Source organism: Mytilus californianus, unplaced genomic scaffold, assembly GCF_021869535.1.
Source record: "Mytilus californianus isolate M0D057914Y unplaced genomic scaffold, xbMytCali1.0.p SCAF_2, whole genome shotgun sequence".
NCBI lineage: Eukaryota > Metazoa > Mollusca > Bivalvia > Mytilida > Mytilidae > Mytilus > Mytilus californianus.
Window position 1 is genome coordinate 45,820,160 of NW_026262668.1, and position 18,709 is coordinate 45,838,868.

General features: G+C 31.9%; 1 protein-coding gene across 1 annotated transcript in view; it reads left to right on the forward strand.

Annotated features, from left to right (window-relative positions):
* Window positions 1-18,709, forward strand: part of LOC127729870 (uncharacterized) — a 36,892-nt gene that overhangs the window by 7,714 nt on the left and 10,469 nt on the right. The window contains exons 3-5 of the mRNA XM_052237796.1: window positions 2,666-2,743; window positions 4,077-4,250; window positions 14,281-14,555. Coding sequence (XP_052093756.1) covers window positions 2,666-2,743; window positions 4,077-4,250; window positions 14,281-14,555 — 527 coding nt within the window. The remainder of the gene's footprint in view (window positions 1-2,665; window positions 2,744-4,076; window positions 4,251-14,280; window positions 14,556-18,709) is intronic.

Consider the following 18,709-nt stretch of genomic DNA (forward strand, 5'->3'; position numbering starts at 1 on the left):
CACATTCTGTAAACATAATTCGTCTAAATGACAGCCCAACAATGCTAGATCTGTAAATTTGCGGAATCATATATATATATAATTCGTCTAAATAACAACCCAACAATGTTAGATCTGTAAATTTGCTTCCGCAAATTTTTTGTTCTTCCCTGGCTGGGATTCGAACTCATGCTACTGAGATATCGTGGCATATATATTAATATATATAGATATAGGAAGATGTGGTATGAGTGCCAATGAGACAACTCTCCATCCAAGTTACAATTTATAAAAGTAAACCATTATAGGTCAAGGTACGGCCTTCAACACGGAGCATTGGCTCACACCGAACAGCAAGCTATAAAGGGCCCCAAAAAATTACTAGTGTAAAACCATTCAAACGGAAAAACCAACGGTCTAATCTATATAAAAACGAGAAACGAGAAACACGCATGAACTACATAAACAGACGACAACTACTGTAATCAGATTCTTGACTTAGGACAGGTGCAAACATTTGCAGCGGGATTAAACGTTTTAATGGTACCAAACCTTCTCCCTTTTCTGAAACAATAGTATAACATCACAACATAGAAAAACACGCTATAAAATATCAATTGGTAGGCTTAACTCAATCAAAAAACGTAAATTAACACACAATGAACGAATAAATTTGACCTGTGACACCTGAATGCAAATACACAGTTAATAAAAAATTACAAGGGATAAATAATTAAAGTCAAAAGTAAATAAACAGGTTTAAACAAAGTTAAAGTATGATATCACTGTGAAATGTCAATTAATTTTTAGAAAATCATCACTTTTGAAAAAACCTGCGTCATATTATACACAAGTAAATGAAAATATTTTTTATTTTGTTGTTAAATATACGTCTTCTTCTGTGTGTATAAAATCTTCCGTTTAGGAATACCAAGAAATTTCTTTAATATCAATAAAACTAATCTAACACTTGGTACATATGGGGTGAATATCAACAATAAAACTATACATATTTGACTAGTTAAAAATGGTCAACATAGTTTAACACTGTTTTTTTTTTATATATATTTCATGTCAATCAGAGGAAACATGTAACACAATAATCAATCACTTTACACTGAGTGTATATATATTATTCCAAATACACGTTTAGGTATATTTTTAATAGTACATGCATTAATAAGATTGGGTGATTTTTGTTTGCTTAACGTCCAATGGCAAGTTTTTCATGAATATCGAGGACGAGATCAAATTAACAAAAAAATTAATAGGTAAAGTCTGCAAAATAGGTCGATGTGGATGAAATGCGAGCCATATGACTGCCTGTATAAATGAATGTTATGATGTAAAGGAACACAAGTTTAGCTTAACGACAGGCTATCCACGGGTTCTCCAAAGAGTGTTGTTGCTTTGGTTCTTTGACGTGAAGCTCCCAACATGAGGTATTTATTTGATTTCCGACATAACGTGGCTGAGTTTTATACATCCCTCACAGGCATACACCCCTCGTAACATGTGTTTAACTCCCGGATCGGAAACAGTGTTAACCTTAGGCTAGATGATTTTGTTCCTAATGTATATTTTACGTTATTGGCTATCTTGCTATATTTTGGCCCAAACAAACATTTCAATCAAGGCAATTCCAATATCATATCTGTATTCGAAGTTTAGAGCAATAGGGTTATGGAAATTTTAACTCGTCAAATATGTTGACTTCCCCAGTAACGTTTTAAAATGACAAATGTACAATTCTTTCAAGTACTGATTTTACATTTTGTTCTTGTGTTGTGCTATTACGGGTTCGGGGAGGTTGAGTGCTTACAAATGTTTAACCCCGACAAATTCTTTTTATGCCTGTCTTAAGTCATATTCTGTAATTCTGTGGTTGTCGTAGGTTGCTGTCTGTCATAATCGTATTGTTTTAGCACAGTACTAACAACAATGAGCAAGACCAATAAGGTCTACGGTACGGGTCTTGTTCATTGTTGAAGGCCGTACAATGATCTATAGTTGTCTCTTTGGTCAATCATACCTATCTCTTCATTTTATTTTTTATGACCCACCTAGGGGCATTATGTTTTTTGTTATGTGCGTCCGTTTGTTCGTCCGTCCGTTCGTCCGTCTGTCCCGCTTCAGGTTAAAGTTCAAGGTAATTTTTGATGAAGTTGAAGTCCAATCAACTTGAAACTTAGTACACATGTTCCCTATATTATTTTTCTAATTCTAATGCCAAATTAGAGTTTTGACCACAATTTTACGGTCAACTGAACATAGAAAAAGATAGTGCGAGTGGGGCATCCGTGTACTATAGACACATTCATTGTTTTTTTTTATACTTTTTGACATTTACAAGTCATCAGCTTATTTTTGTTTTGTTTAAGTTTTTAGATAAACAATGCAAATGTCACAAAATTACACAACAAACATATATATACGTTACTGACAAGGACAAAAAGATACCTAGTTAACAATAAATTATTTAAATATATAATGATATAAGTAAGTATTTAAGCCACCACTGAAGCAGAAAACCACTACTTGACATCCGCATAAGTCGGAAAATGACACATAACCTTATGACTTAATGTTGATATCTAATTTGACGAAAGTTGTACTAGTGGGATTTAAAAATACGTTTCAGTCGTTCTTTGAAATAATATACGCACTTAAACATTTACCGTTTAAGGGAAAGAAGTCACTGATGATTGGTATAGTGAAATCAACATGCATAGATACGGAAGAGAAACAGATAATTCAAGGTCAGGTAAGGGATCATCTTAATATAAGTTGTCTCAACTATAAAAGCTTTTTATCCGTGTAAGGAATCTGACTTCCTTCTCGTTCTGACAAACGCAATAATTCTAATTTCAATCGATATATCAAAATAATTAGGATGTTCTACACCTTAGATGTATTTGACAAAACCTTCGGTAATTTTGGTCTCCAATGCTCTTCAACTTCGTTCTTTATTTGGCCTTTTAATATTTTTGATTCGAGCGTCACTGATGAGTCTTTTGTAGTCGAAACGCGCATCTAGCGTACAAAATTATAACCTGGTATCTTTGATAAGTTTTATACAAAACAAACCTAACACTTTATTTTTTAAAACAGTTTCCTCTTTCTGTTTCGTTCTTTTTTTTTTAAGCGACGAACGAGGATGAAATTAATTTGTTTCTTTTTTATCAATGTGTCTATCCTATCAAATTAGGTTTATGTTTATACAAAAACAATTATTTGCAAATAAACAGAAATTTTTAAATCCACGGTCCTTTGAGGAGGAAACATTTTGGTAACCAGAACCACAACACGATGTGAAATTAATATGATGCATTGAAATGTCAGTTGTGACTTGCATTTACCAGTCAAACAATAGCATTACTAGTTTTAATGGAAGACATATATTGAAAATCATTTTTTATTTATAGCAAACTGCATACATTTATATCGAAATGTTTTATTATTTTTATCAATACACATATTCATAATATATATTTAAAACTTTCTAAAATAGCAGTAAACGTAAAATTTTAAAAATAAACCAGCAAATTAAAAAGTTGTTTTTTCCATTTATTTATTTTGATTTGTGTTTGTCCATGAAATGAATAATTCAATGTATTTGTCTTACTCTGTGTGCTTTACTTAACAGACGTCGTAATGGATTTCTTTAAAAATACCTGAGTTATTTCCCTTTGTACAGATGTTATACGAAATTTCCAATTTTTAATAGAGGAAATATAACCCAAGCATCTCAAAAGTATTGACGACAAAATAGATGAAATATCACTTGCACAACATTCATACATTATATATATTAACTTTAAAAAAAATACTGCCCGATTGATTTTTCAATGATGGGGTTCTTGTTTCCACCTTCTACATGGGTACAAAACAAAAGTTATAAAAGAATTGGCATATTGACACCTTTGAAGCGTATGGTAGACACACTAAGGTTGAATCTATTATTTTTTTGTTTTTCTTAGCTAAAACTTAACACATTTATATAGGTCTTTTCTCCTCCCAAATGTGTTTTGCTAAGACGTTGAATTATGTTTTATGGCTAAGTCAGTTTATGATTTTATATATTTGTATATTGCTAGGACATTTCAGTCAAGTTGTATGGAAGGAGTCCAGAGAAATTGGAGTAGGGAGAGCGAAGACAAACGATGGAAAGGTTGTGGTTGTGACAAACTACAGACCTGCTGGCAACAGACCTGGTACTTACTCAACTAATGTTCTTCCACCCTCGGACACCTCAAAATATGAACAAACAGGTATATATATATGTATATATTTTTTTCAAGACAAAACAAACATAGCTCAAAATTGCGATTTTGATAGATTTTTGCAATTTCAGAGTATTTACGGGGATATACCCTTACCGAGAACCGGAATTTAAGAACTGAAGATAACATTGTCTTTCGGATCAAAGATTAATTCATTTTATTTGAATTTGTGAAAGACGCCGTTCAATGCAAAATTTCACAATAATGAATAGAATTTGAAAAAAAAGTGTCTTACCAATGCTGAATGCCATTGTATTGAAATATGGAATATAGTAGAAGCAACAGTAGTTTACCGATGTTCAAATCTCGTTAATCCATTTAAATATACAAATTAACCAATGGAGTTGCAGGAAATCCAGATAGAGAAAAATAGATGCGTCAACAGATTAAGCGTTTCTTGGTATGCGTACACATCTGTAATGTAAATCCAAGCTCTGTTGAAATGTTACAATAGGGAAAAGGACACAATATGTATATTTACAGATCAGACGATAATTCTGACATCTTAATATGGAAGACCACGAGAACCATGTATCTTTCAACTGTATTGCATATAAACTTTAAGATATATATTTGTGTTCTGATTTTGTGTAAAACATATAAATACTGACAGGAAAGCAGGGTCGTCAAGTTGGTTACTTATTCCTTATGTTTTTGTTTTTGCCATGACGTTGTCAGTTTATTTTCGACATATGAGTTTGAATGTCCCTTTGCTATCTTTCGCCTCTCTTTTGCAGCTTGTCTTTGAAAATGATCATTAAAACTAACAATAAAAGGTATTGATATGAAAGAAGTATGACGTCCAATCTTAAACTGTACAGCCTGGGTTTATTCCCTATCCTAAACGCCAATACCCATCTCCGATATTACTTAAAATGAATAATTATTTAGAAATTTTTGAAAATTTTCTTTTTAATATGTAAATAATGAGACATAAATTATGAAGATTAGGTATCATTACATGTAATGATTTAGAAATTATAAAGAGAGGATGAAAAAGAATATACACCTCTCCTTATACTGCTTAAATACCTCTTAAATACTTAAAGTTGTCTTATATATATTCGTCCACATAACCTAACTTGTAGCTCTTGCAGTTCTAGTATACTATATGGAAAATATATTTGTAGATATCGCAGTTTACATATTGTTTTTTGAGGAGTCTTTTATTAAAGAAAGTGATTTAAGCATACGTGCGCAAAAGGACTGAAATTTGTCATGTATGCTCGTCTTAGAATTTTTTTTAAAATCTAGATCCTCTTGTGGCTTGATCGTTTACAGCAATTTATTTTTTAAATATTGGAGTTTATATGATCCATAACAATTGTTAGTGTAAATCAAATAGTTCCGCATTGATTTTGAGACATTTACTGTTAAATGTTAACGCTTTCAGTTGCTGTAAAACTAGCTTTCCAAATGTGATGACTCTGTCATATGCTAGTAGTTAAGATAACTGTTCTAGCACAGTTGACCAAAATATGTTAAATTTGTTAAATTCTAAGATTATCGTTTTGATGCAACGGTATTTGTTTATGGCCACCCCAGCTTTGTGTGAGGTTCGTGTTTTCAGAGCTATATTTTGCTATTGTTGATTGTCTTTTCGTCTTTTTTCACTTTGGCCATGGTATTGTCTATTTTTTTCTTCGACTAATGGTTTCTGATTGCCTACTTGATATCTTTTCTAATTTTGGTTTGATTGTTTTCCTTTTCCATGTTTGATCCTTTTGGAATCTTCATGGTTTTTTTCTTCGATCATCACAGACAAGGAATCCATGTTTGATCTGTACATAAAATTATCAGTAGCATGTATTTTTTTAAAGAAAAAGTTGTAAAAGAGATTTCATCTTTTTCTTTTTTTATAATTCACGATCAGACCTGAGCAAATGAGTTTTGCATTACCTGAACATAAATAAAAACAAGATAATTTTTAGGAAAATATGTTGGATCGTTCCGTCTAATGCATGATACATGTGTTATCGTTTATGCATTATGTATGCATTTCTAGATTACGCTGAGAGCGAAAGAAAAGAAAGGCATGTTTGGTTTTCAGTGAGCCAGTTCATCTTTTATACTCAAATATGGAAAACTATGTATTTAAAGTGAAACATTACAAGTAAACATTAACAAGTCCTAAGTACTATGTTAATATTAAGCACATCTTCATATGTTCAAGGGCGTACTGTTGTTACATTTCCTGTGTTCTACTTAACATAGTTAAATGTATTATCCGATGATCTTTATTATTCTTCCATTTAGATAATGTAAATATTTTTAACTTCGCACACATATATAGTGTACAAATATATACGTTTTTGATGTATGTGCCATAAAACAACAATCCTCATTTATGGTAGAATTTACAATGTCACTGTAACATTTATCGGAGTAAACGGATAAAGGGAGACTATGCTATTTTGTAAAGTGTCAAAAAGATGAAAAATTATTAACCGTATGAATATACAATCGTAAAGGAAATTAAGGTTCATTTGTTGCATAGTATACACTTTTGTGGGTGTGAAAGTTGTATAACATGGCACCCAAACGTAAGAAATCAAGGTCTAAAAGACGTCACTCCGATGATGATTGCCATCAGATTTCTGAGGCTAAGAAACAGAAAGTTGAAGAAGAAACATCGGCCATAGGAGGTATTCGTTCAATCATGGCATCACTTGGTGAGTTTCTTATGTTGATAAATTTTAAAAGTTGAGATTTTGGTGGATTAATGTCTCGGGTATAGAGCAGCTTGATCTTTATATTGCATAAAAGTGTAAATATCGGGCGGAATAAAAAAAAGAGTCTACATTCGGAGGATCTCTAAATTGGACACAAATTTGTATTTTCTAAAAACTTATTATCAGATAAGTGGAAGTACGAGGCTACTATTTATATGACTGGGTACATTTTTCATTTCACTCAATTGTTTACCGATATTTTTTTTGTAAATTTAGAAAAAGAAGAAAAAAGACATTACTTAACATTCTGTTTAAAATACATGCGCTCCATTCACTAGAAAATGAAGCTCAGTCTAAAACGGAAATTTTGTTCTTAACGTCATCTAAATAGTCTGAACCTAAAACGTTAAGCCTTGTAAGGTGTTATTTTTTTTATACGACCGCAAAAATTTTTTGCGGTAGTATATTGGTATGACGTTGGCGTCGTCGTCGTCGTCCGGCGTCGTCGTCGTCGTCCGAAGACACATTGGTTTTCGCACTCTAACTTTAGTTTAAGTGAATGGATCTCTTTGAAATTTTACCATAAGGTTCAATACCACAAAAGGAAGGTGGGGATTGATTTTGGGGGTTATGGTACCAACAGTTCAGGAATTAGGGGTCCAAAAAGGGTAAAAAAATAAGCATTTTCTAGTTTCCAGACAATAACTGTGGAACGGTGTATGGATGTCTCTGAAATTATACTACAAGTTTCCATACCACAAAGGGATGGTTAGGATTTGCTTTGGGGGGGGGGGGGGGGGGGGGTTATGGCTCAAACCGTTTAGGAATTAGCGGCAAAAAAGGGAGAAAACCAAGGTTGTCCTGGTTAATGGACAAATACTTTAGTACAAAACATAATATAAAGCAGTGTAAGGGAGATAAATCAAATACATCATTGAAATTATCTCCCTTACACTGCTTTTAAATTATGTATAAAGTAATAGTTAATGAACAATTAAGATAATTTAAAACAGTGTAAGGGAGGTAATCCAAATACAACGTTTTGGTTACTTCCCTTACACTGCTTTTAAATTATGTTTAAAGAAATGCATATTTATAAAGGAAGACCAGTAAAAATATCTGCAAATGTTGCATCTTTTTTTTTCTACAAAAAAATCCATATGAAAGATTTGACACTATATTTTAAATTCTATTATAAAATAGATTAAGTTAGCACTATGGTAAATTTAAATGGGTAATTATGGTTGCAAACTCCATTGGAAATTTGAATTGAGATTATGACCATATCTTGAGGGAAAGAATTTTTGGGGGAAAAAAAGGGGGGGGGGGGGGGTAAAAAGAAATTGTGGGGGGTCAATTTTTTCTCATTTCAGATTTCAGAAATTAAAAAGAATTATTCTTCAAATATTATTTTTTTTTCAAATTTCAAATGTTGAAAAATTTCAAGAAGTAATCTTTAATTGCACAGTATGGCGCATTAGATTTGTAAAATCTTTGACCACATTTATTTATTTGTTATGCCGAATCTAACCGTGTATTTAGATTTTTAATTTTGGGTCCGATTTTTCAAATTGGTCTACATTAAGGTCCAAAGGGTCCAAAATTAAACTTTGTTTGATTTCAACAAAAATTGAATATATGGGGTTCTTTGATATGCTGAATCTAACCATGTATTTAGATTTTTTATTTGTGGACCCCGCTATCAAATTGGTTCATATTGAGGTCAAAAGGGTCCAAAATTAAACTTTGTTTGATTTCATCAAAAATTGAATTATTGGGGTTCTTTGATATTCCAAATCTAACCGTGTATTTAGATTTTTAATTTTGGGTCCCGTTTTTTAAATTGGTCTACAATAAGGTCCAAAGGGTCCAAAATTAAACTTAGTTTGATTTTAACAAAAATTGAATTCTTAGGGTTCTTTGATATGCTGAATCTAAACATGTGTTAAGATTTTTGATTATGGGCCCAGTTTTCAAGTTTGTCCAAGTTGGGGTCCAAAATTAAACTTTGTTTGATTTCAACAAAAATTGAATATATGGGGTTCTTTGATATGCTGAATATTTTGATTTTGGACATTGGACCATAATAGGTAAATTAAAAAAAGTCAAGTTCTTAGACCACATTCTTTCTGTGTCAGAAACCTATGCTGTGTCAAATATTTAATCACAATCAAAATTCAGAGCTGGAATGTTGTGTCCATACTTGCCCCAACTGTTCATGGTTCGACCTCTGCGGTCGTATCAAGCTGCGCCCAGCGAAGCATTTATTTTAGATATTTCTTCAGTATAATTTCAGTACTTTTCAGACGTTTTGGTTGCAGTCTTGATCGACTGCAAGCGATGTGTCTGAACAGTACTTTTAATAAACCGCAGTAGATAAATTTACAATAAGAGAATGAGAGAAACTTAAACAGCGATAATGAACAGGTAGACAAAATCTACAAATACAAGTAAATAGCTGAAATCGGCAGTAAATTCCTTCTAGGAGAACTGCACTGAGTCTGCAATAGTGATCTTTTTCCTTTTTTCGTTTTTGGCGAAAACTATAATACAGTGTATTTAAAAGAGATAATCTCCATACAACCAGAATGACCAGTAAGACACCATCTACAGCTAAGTCAACATGACTATAATCCATAATCGACTCGTGTTGCCATGCAGTGACAACTTTCATCCATTTTTCGGTATTGGCTATTTTATTTATGACCCCCCCCAAATAAACAATGCAAAAGATAAAAAAAAAAACGTCAATACTACTTTACATAAAAAACTTATCACTGAGCAACAAAAAAAAACCCGGGGGTTATATCAAATGCTCTAGAAGAGTAAGAATATTCTGTTCCACGTGTGGCATCTGTCGTGTTGCTCATGATTAGTGCAAAAAGTCTCACCAGGAGATGTCACAATCGAGGAAAAGTTGTTAGACAGAAACTTTAAATCAGCATCATAAGATCAGCAAAAAAAGAAGGCGGAAGATACCGACTCATAAGAAAATAAGAAAAGGTTGATCAGGAGAGGCGCACAATTGGTTCACATAGAAATGCCCGACAACCTACTGGAAAATTCTACCGCCAAATTAAACAAATATGTTGTCAATGAAAAACTCCGGCACACTGATTACTTGTTCTTCCGTATACCCTGTTTTATTTTCGGGCTCAATTAACATATATGCCTAATCAAATTCCAAAATCAAAAATTTTGGTATGTATTGTACCCGTTTTATAGCCTGTCCCAAGTCAGGAGCCTCTGGTCTTTGTTAGTCTTGTATGTTGTTTTTAATTTTAGTTCATTTATATGTTTTGGAGTTTAGTATGACGGCCATTTTCACTGAACTAGTACACATTTTTATTTAGAGGCCGGTTGAAGCCCGCCTCCGGGTGCGGGATTTTCTCGCTGTGTTGAAGATCCATTGGTGGCCTTCGGCTGTTTTCTGCTCTTTGGTCGGGCTGTTGTCTCTTTGACATATTCCCCATTTTCATTCTCAATTTTACTGAATAGTCTTACTAGTTTCCGATGAACATTTTTGAGAAAAAGGACGAGACGTTCTTTGACAAAATATTGGCTCATTATTTTTATGCTCAGACACCGATGACGTTTTACAAAGTCTGTGTAGCAGCTGCAGGCTTTTGAATATCGTATGATTGGGAAACTCAGACACACAAAGACAAGTCTGTAAATAACGTATGATGAAGAAGAATGAAAAAAATGTTATGTAAATATATGTAGTTGACATATCGTTTAAGATTTGTAAAGCTGATCTAGTTAGACTTTATGTATTTTCATCATAAAACTGTAAATGGCAGACAAAAACTCTTTCGTACTATATTTAAAATTAATTCAATCAATTTATATTTAACAAACTTTTTTTAAGAAACAGTCCACGGGTCGTGCGTTCAAAAATGGGTATCATTAGCTATAAACCCAGGTTTAACCCACATTTTTCTTCGGAAAATGCCTGTACCAAGTCAGGAATATGACAGTTATTTTCCATTCGTTCCGTTGAGTGATATATTCAAACCTTTGAGTTCGTCCTGGTTTTTTGGATTTCCATCCTTTTGAATTTCGGTTTTCGGTATACGTTTTCGTTTACCTTTTTTTTTTTATAAAATTACGAACTTCCAAGTATTTTCCTTTTTGAAGGTCTCATTTTATGGGAATTAAAAGAAAACTTCTGTTGCAAAAACCATTATTTTTTTTAAAGAATTAAGAATTATTTTTGCCTATAAAGGTCTCATTTTAAAAGAAATAAAAGAAACACTTCTGTTGCAAATGACAAATCAGATTGAGGATCAATGACACTCTTTTGCTCATTAACTTGTTAAACTTTGAGGTATATTTAATTAGCAATAAACTTAAATAAAATTCAAATAAAAAAGAATATATATATTTTATTTCAATTCCAATGTTACAAACATAAAACTGATCACAAAACAAGTTATATCTCTTTCTTGACCGAGTACCAGATTAACCTTCCACAGAATAGGTGAGCTGTCGAAAAATAATATTCTCCGGAGTCAAAAGTCAGTAATATAAAAACCATTAGTGCAGAATATTAACGGGTTTGTCAATGGGTCGACCAGTTGAACTACATGTGGGTTATATGGGAATAGTACCCAAATTAGTTGTGAGGATATAGATACTCTAAAACGTCATATTTTTATAATATAAATGGTGCAAGTTCTAATAATACAACTATTCTGTTTAGAAAAAAAATAAGCACGTTTATAGCGACTTTATGATCGGTGACAATTTCTTATGATGATATGGTGCTGTGTATTTTTAAAACTTGTTATACTAAATTTCAATTTTTTTTGTGAATTTTTTGCACAAGCTTTGGTTTTTCAGAGTTAAAAATTACTTGTTTTCATTTTTTGTTTTGTGTTATTCCTTTTGTCAAACACAATGTTGTAATTCTCAGGAAGTTCTGTTTGTTGTTAAATTGAAACAAATAATTACATCTCACAAATTTCGGAAGTTCATGAATCTTTTCAACCAATCAATCAATGTGACTGAGATAGCCAGTAACTGATTTGTTGCTGATACCGTTGAACAGAAGATACTATTCATCGTGAGCCGTGTAAATGTAGCTGTAATAAAATGGATTTCCTCATTGTGATAATGACTAGGTTACTTCCATAATAAACAATCTTGAGTTGTTTTTATGAATAAGTAGCACCGGTTCGCACGATGTCTATGAGTGTAAATGACGTTATTGGACAATCGGTTCTTACTGTTACATAATAACTAGCAGTATGACATTGGAAATGTAAGAAAAAGTGCACGAATTCGAAAGTCGTCTATTTAGCAGTGTTTTCAAAAAAAACTTTCAGTGAATTTTAAACTCATTTTTGGACAACATTTTGGTATTACACAATTATTATTTGAATAAAATTATGATACTTAAGAATAGATTTTCTAAAGTTTATAATAACATACGAAATGTAATTAAAATACACAATGAAGTAAATTTTCCATTACTAGTACCAATAAGTTCTGGTTATGTGACGGGTTCGTGTTTTGTATTTACCGTGTATTATTATAATATTTCAAATACGGTAATTGATAATACGAATTACCTATCCGTCCCATGAGATATAACTCTACATGGAAATGCGTTGGTGTTGTTAGATTTTACCCGGAATTAAACTGTCTGTATTTAAATCCCCAGTGATAATAGTTTTTCGTCCTTTAGTATTACATTTGGTCACTTTACGTACGTTGGTAAGTTCAAGTAATGCATATATATAATATTCGACATTTAAAAAAAGGGCATTTCATTGACAAAAAAAATGATCATTTACAACTAGGAAATAATAAATACCATATCATTAAACTGAACAAAATAAAAATTTTAATACACTCATGTAGGCGATACAATAGATGTCAATGAAGTCAACTTTTCAATGTAAATGGTAGTTTTTTTTACCTGAACAGTATAAAAATATGAAACCAATCAAACAAAAGCTGTAAATTTCAATGAAGTTAATATTCCATTGTAAGTAGGAGTTTATAGTATGTAGTGTATTGACCATGCAATATTTCTCCAAGATCAATAGATAATAATTATTACCTGTAATATACATTACCTGACCCTGACGTGATATTGTGGTGGATATTGTCTTTTTCAGTGTGTATCCACAATCATTTTATTAGCTATTGAAATATTTGACCACTTTAGAATAGGATTTTATGATCTGAAAAATAATTTAAATTCTACATTCATTTGGTCAGGTGAGTTAAAATTTGAAAAAAATATGATGAAACATTTTGGAAAATAAGATAATATAAAAACTGTTAATTAATTAAGCGAAAATATGTTAATTAGGAAGTTGATTTTGTAAGCCTTTTCGTTATAGATCGTTACTTTGTTAGTTATTATTCTTAGATACGGTAAACAAAAAGTTTTAACTAACCATATGGTGATACAACCTTTAAACAGCGCAAATTGTTTGGTTGTACATGTACCATAACATTTTTTTGTGTAAGGCGATATGATATTATGACAATTTAAGACGGACTCGAAGACCAAAAACATACTGGTCATGTGCAATGTTTCGTTTTATACATTTCGGATTTTCAGATCAGATTTTTATATGTGTCCGTAAATTTTGTGTTTCATCTGTGTTCTATCTCTAATATATCCATTTTGTTGTAATTGATCTCGAAAATCCATGTACGTACAGACTTTGCACGAATGAGCCTTACCGGCCTAACTTTTACATAAGAAATCATAGTTTTATTTTAAGTGTGCCATTACCGAAAGGCACATCTTATTGCGTATTTGTTTTTTTTCCAGACCCTAAATTTTGGACACAATCTCGAAATTATATTCTTTCATATAATTTTAATATTTTTTTATTCATAAAATGATAACGTAACGTTTTGATTGATGTAAGTGACACACACTCATATACAGAATTTGTAAAAAGGACTTTTAAGTATCACATTTGTGTGGTATTGTAAACAAGGACGAATTTAAGTGTCATCTTCTGCATCACGTGACAGTTTTTTTGCAATGCACAAGTATTTTCTTAATCCACCCAAAGTTATTTATTTCCCCATAAAGATATTTACTGATATCATTTGCAGGTGAGTACATGAACACTTTTTTCAATTGAAATGTGATCCATTTAGATGGGAAAATATAGTATATCAAATTTTACCATATTTGTTCATCTTTAATATAAAAATATAAAGTATTTGTTAATTTCAGTGATTATAAAAAGTATGTGGTTTTCGAACAGGAAAAACTGTATTCTTTGTATTCAAGTATTGTAATATTATTTACTAAATGTTCAAATAAACTTAAATATATATCTATAAGTGATCAACGTTTCTTTATTAAGGCAAAAGATTAAATATGTTTGGAAGAAGTGGTGGAGGTGAATCTAGGTCTACTAAAACATTCACAGAAACAACAGGCTCAGGTGCAAACAAAGTAACAAAAACAGTGGTAGAAGAAACAATCATACGATCCGATGGCAGTAAAACAACAAATCGGAAAGAAACCATAACACAAGGCGGTTCATCAAACAGTTCGACTCCAGCATTGCAAAGTTCCAGTTTTCCGTCACATGATGACTCAAAAAAGAGGGAAAAGGAAAAAGGTGGCGTATTAGGGGTAGGTAAAAATTCGGGATAAAAATAAACAAAAGTCTGATATAGTTACGGAAATAACACACTTAAAAAACAAAAGAACAGATCGAATTCAAGAAGTTTTAAACCGGTGTAGAATAATGATAAAAATATAATCCTAAAAGAGAAAATAGATTACGAAGCATGACAGCGAATGCCTCTACCACAATGAAAGCATTCGACTCTGTTGATGTCGTGTCAAGTCTTTTATTAATGTTGTGTAAAAAAAAGGCGGGAGATACTAAAAACTAAGGGATTCAGTCAAAACTCATAGTAGAGACTAAATGAAATACACACGAAAAAGAGGACCAGTAGATTGCTTTTACTGTATTAAGATACACGATCACTTCTGGACTGGTGGCAATTGAAACTTTCAATACTAAGAATCTGAAAATGTCAAGATATGTTAAAAGACAACTTTGTTAAAAGCCAAACGGTAGTGATTTTGCCAGTTAAGTATGTAGTATCAAAAGAAATTTAAGTATATTATACCCATGCGTCCAATCACAAAGCTCAAAATTTGACCTTCATCACCTTACTATGGTTCACAAAAGAACAACTTAATGCATAGAAAATGCATTTTAAATACTAAATGTATTTCTTTGCCCAGGATAGACTGTAATTTGTTGTTATTACCAAGTTGCAAAGACGTATAGCATTATCGACATCGAACAAAGAATCGCTGTTCTCTTTTCATTTTTACCATCATGTCTTTCATTTTCTCTTCTCTGTCACTGGTTATATACATCTTCCCTCTTAATGTCTCTTCTCCTCTTTTTCATGCTGCTTTCCTCCAAATCACCTTGTCCATTTATTCCTCGTGTTCCCTTTGGTATCTGTAGCCTCTACTTTCCTTCATTACATGCGACATAGTAAAGTTTTATTTATTATTGTCTAAGAAATTATCAGCTCTATGATATATTCGTAAATTGAACTTTTTAAACTTTCCTGTTGTGTTTTAAAATAAACAGAAAAATCATCTTGTGACATTTTATGATTTGTCACATACAAATAAGTTACGTCATTGTCACCATGATCACGTGTTTATCATGTTTCATCAGCATATCATTTGTACTTGTATCAAGTTTTAAGTACTCTTCTTTGATGTTTTTTTTTGTTTGGCAAGTCTACACCCTAAGTTATAAAAAGATGGTACTTACATGTACTAAGTAGTACATATATAAATAAATATATTAACGTGTTAATTACTGTATGGTATAATGTGGAACATTCACTATGGTAATTAAGAAGTGTGCAGTAAATTAATAATGTCTATGGACAATAGATTTCCACACTACGTGATCAATAAACAATGTCATTTGGGAAAAAAAGTAGAATACAAGGAATTATAAATGGAGTTTAGATGTTTTAAACATTATAATTTTAGAAGTGATGTATAGCTGCTGAATGTTAGATATTCACAAATGGGGGAAACACATCATCTTTTTTACAAATGGGTTTTTATTGTAATCAAATTGGACAAATTAATAATATAATCATTTACCTACTCATATGCATTCAAAATGGGCCATTTATTCCAAACTAAAACAAATACATGAACAAGGTCTGTCCTTTTCGTCATATGGCTTACCATATATTAATCCAACATTTCCTTTTCCAACTCTACATCCTATCGCTTTATGTCCGCCGTTACTAGATATGACAGACGTTTCCGCAATGTCTGATATCACTAGAAAAACGTCGGAGGCCACAAAGCAGAAGGTATTTTTTGTAACCATCTTTGGGTGATGTGTAACAAAGTCGTGGGTAACAGTCGCAGATCGTGAAAAAAGCAACAAAGTATATGTCTTTCAGTGCTCATTATAATAGTGAATCCATAGAATATCATCTCTTTTGTCGTAAAGTTTTCATCCGACCCTCATTGTCAATTTCTAAATGTAAGTCAAGATATTAAGCAGACTTAACTGTATCTGTTGTATCCTTTATCTCAAGCTCGATGGGATAGATGCGTTCAACATAGTCACCAACTTTGAATTATTTAGTGAGAGAGCATCTTGATAATGCCAGTTTCAGAGAATGTTTTGTTTGAATCAGAGTGATTTTTTACAAAGTAGGATTTATCTCTCCCTAAGACAAGATACTTACTTGTATCTACGTTGGCCATTCTACTTTATGAAACAAAGTAGGACCAACTCTTTCAATTTGTCTTATAGTTTGGAATGGGGAATATTTGTGTAAAGTGTAGAAAAGTAAAATGTTTTAATACTATTGCAAGATGAAAGTTAAAGTACTACCATGTAATTGATAGTATTATTGGCGTACTGTTAGACCACAAAAGCAGTGATTGTTTGGTATTTCCTAAAATGTATTGCTTATATTTTTGATATATTTCTCGCTGACAAATTTTGTACACAACTATGATTGCAACTCTATGAGTCACATTTGACCTTAAAAGATTTAAGCAGTTGACTTTCTGAATTTCTCAAGTGCCAAAGAACTTCATCTTTTTGTCTTTCTTTCCAAAATGTGAACTTTTAGCGTTTCTAAGAAGTAGTATAGTCTCTTCAAATTTTATTTGAATCTTTATTTCGAATTAGGACAACTAAGTGCTTAACATATTGCATACAGATCTGTTGTTTGTTATTTACCGATATTTTGACCCCTAGATGTCTTTTGGTTATTTGTCGTTGAGTTGCTGTGTAAATGGTGTATAATCCACATAACTTTTTATCGATAGATATGCCAATCGAGTGGACCGAAATAGGTTGATTTTACTTCTACTTATAATTTCATACCCTTTTCCTCTTTTCCCTAAGGCATGGGTGACTTTATATGAATTTGGCAAAGTCCTTTGGACATTTTTGTTTTAAGGCTCTTTATCCTCGTTGTTGATTCGATTTTCAAGTTATTTTGATTTCAGAGGAACTGATGATTCTTATGTGGACGAGGCGCGCATCTGGCGTATCAAATTATATGCCTAGTTTCTTTGATAAGTTTATATCATAACAATACATTGTATATTCATCTGAAAGATAAAAAAATATTGACACGCTAAAGTAGGAAACGTATATCAAGAGGAGCCATACTGAACACATTATAGGACTCACACACATGAACAATATCAATCAACTAAAGCTTTGTCCTTTGAAACTTCAATTTTAAGTCTTCAATGATTTCTCAGAACCCGACAATACCATATTGTATTAAAAGAGAGGCAAAAGATACTAAAGGGACATTCAAATTCACAAGTCGAAAACAAACTGTTAACGCCATGTCAAAAAATGAAAAACGACGAAACGAAAAATAGCATTATACAAGACACAACATAGAAAACTATATATAGGGAATGGGCAGTAGGAACCGCACTAAAAACTGTGGGGTGGGAGTGATTAACAGGGGAATAACATATGTCGTATTGATATACGATTTAAGTGATAGTAATAGCTCTAATTGATTATAACATGTTAAGGGTACAAGCTTTAGGTCGGAATATATTTTCCTGCAAATTGAGATGTTTATCAGGATGTAAGTTTAAGTAACTAGGATTCTTTAAATTGACTGACTTAACATAGTTGCAATGTATCTGTCATGTCTGGACTAATCTACCCACGCAAACATTTTATGTTGACCAAGAATAAATAAATAAAATCCTTTTATTTTGATTATTGTTCTGTTAGATAGGTTTATTAGAATACTATTGAACGTAAACCCATTCTGACCATAACCTGTCTGATTACAATGATCCAGAGATAACCTAAATTGGGTAAATGAAATTCGCAAGGAGAAGATAAAAGTATTAACGTGTCATTTATAAACTGATGTTAAAACAGCAAATGTTTGAACATATTTTATAGTCCAATTTACTGCCCCGGTCAGTCAATCTGGCGTGTTAGATGAGGATATTTACTTAGTGGTACACCCAATGTTTATCATAAAATCAATACGTGTTTGATTTGAGGGTTGTTGTAAATACGTTTAGATTTTGATCAATATTTGGAACACGTATTGCAATAAACTGATGTTTTCCCTTGTAATTTACAAGATTGGTTCATCAAAATATTTACTTTAATTTTATTATAAAATAAACTATGTTCACTATTTCCCTTGTTTAAATTTTCGTCGCTTAAATTTGATATTACTTCGCCTATGTTTGATATTTATAGATTGTTGGAAAACCTA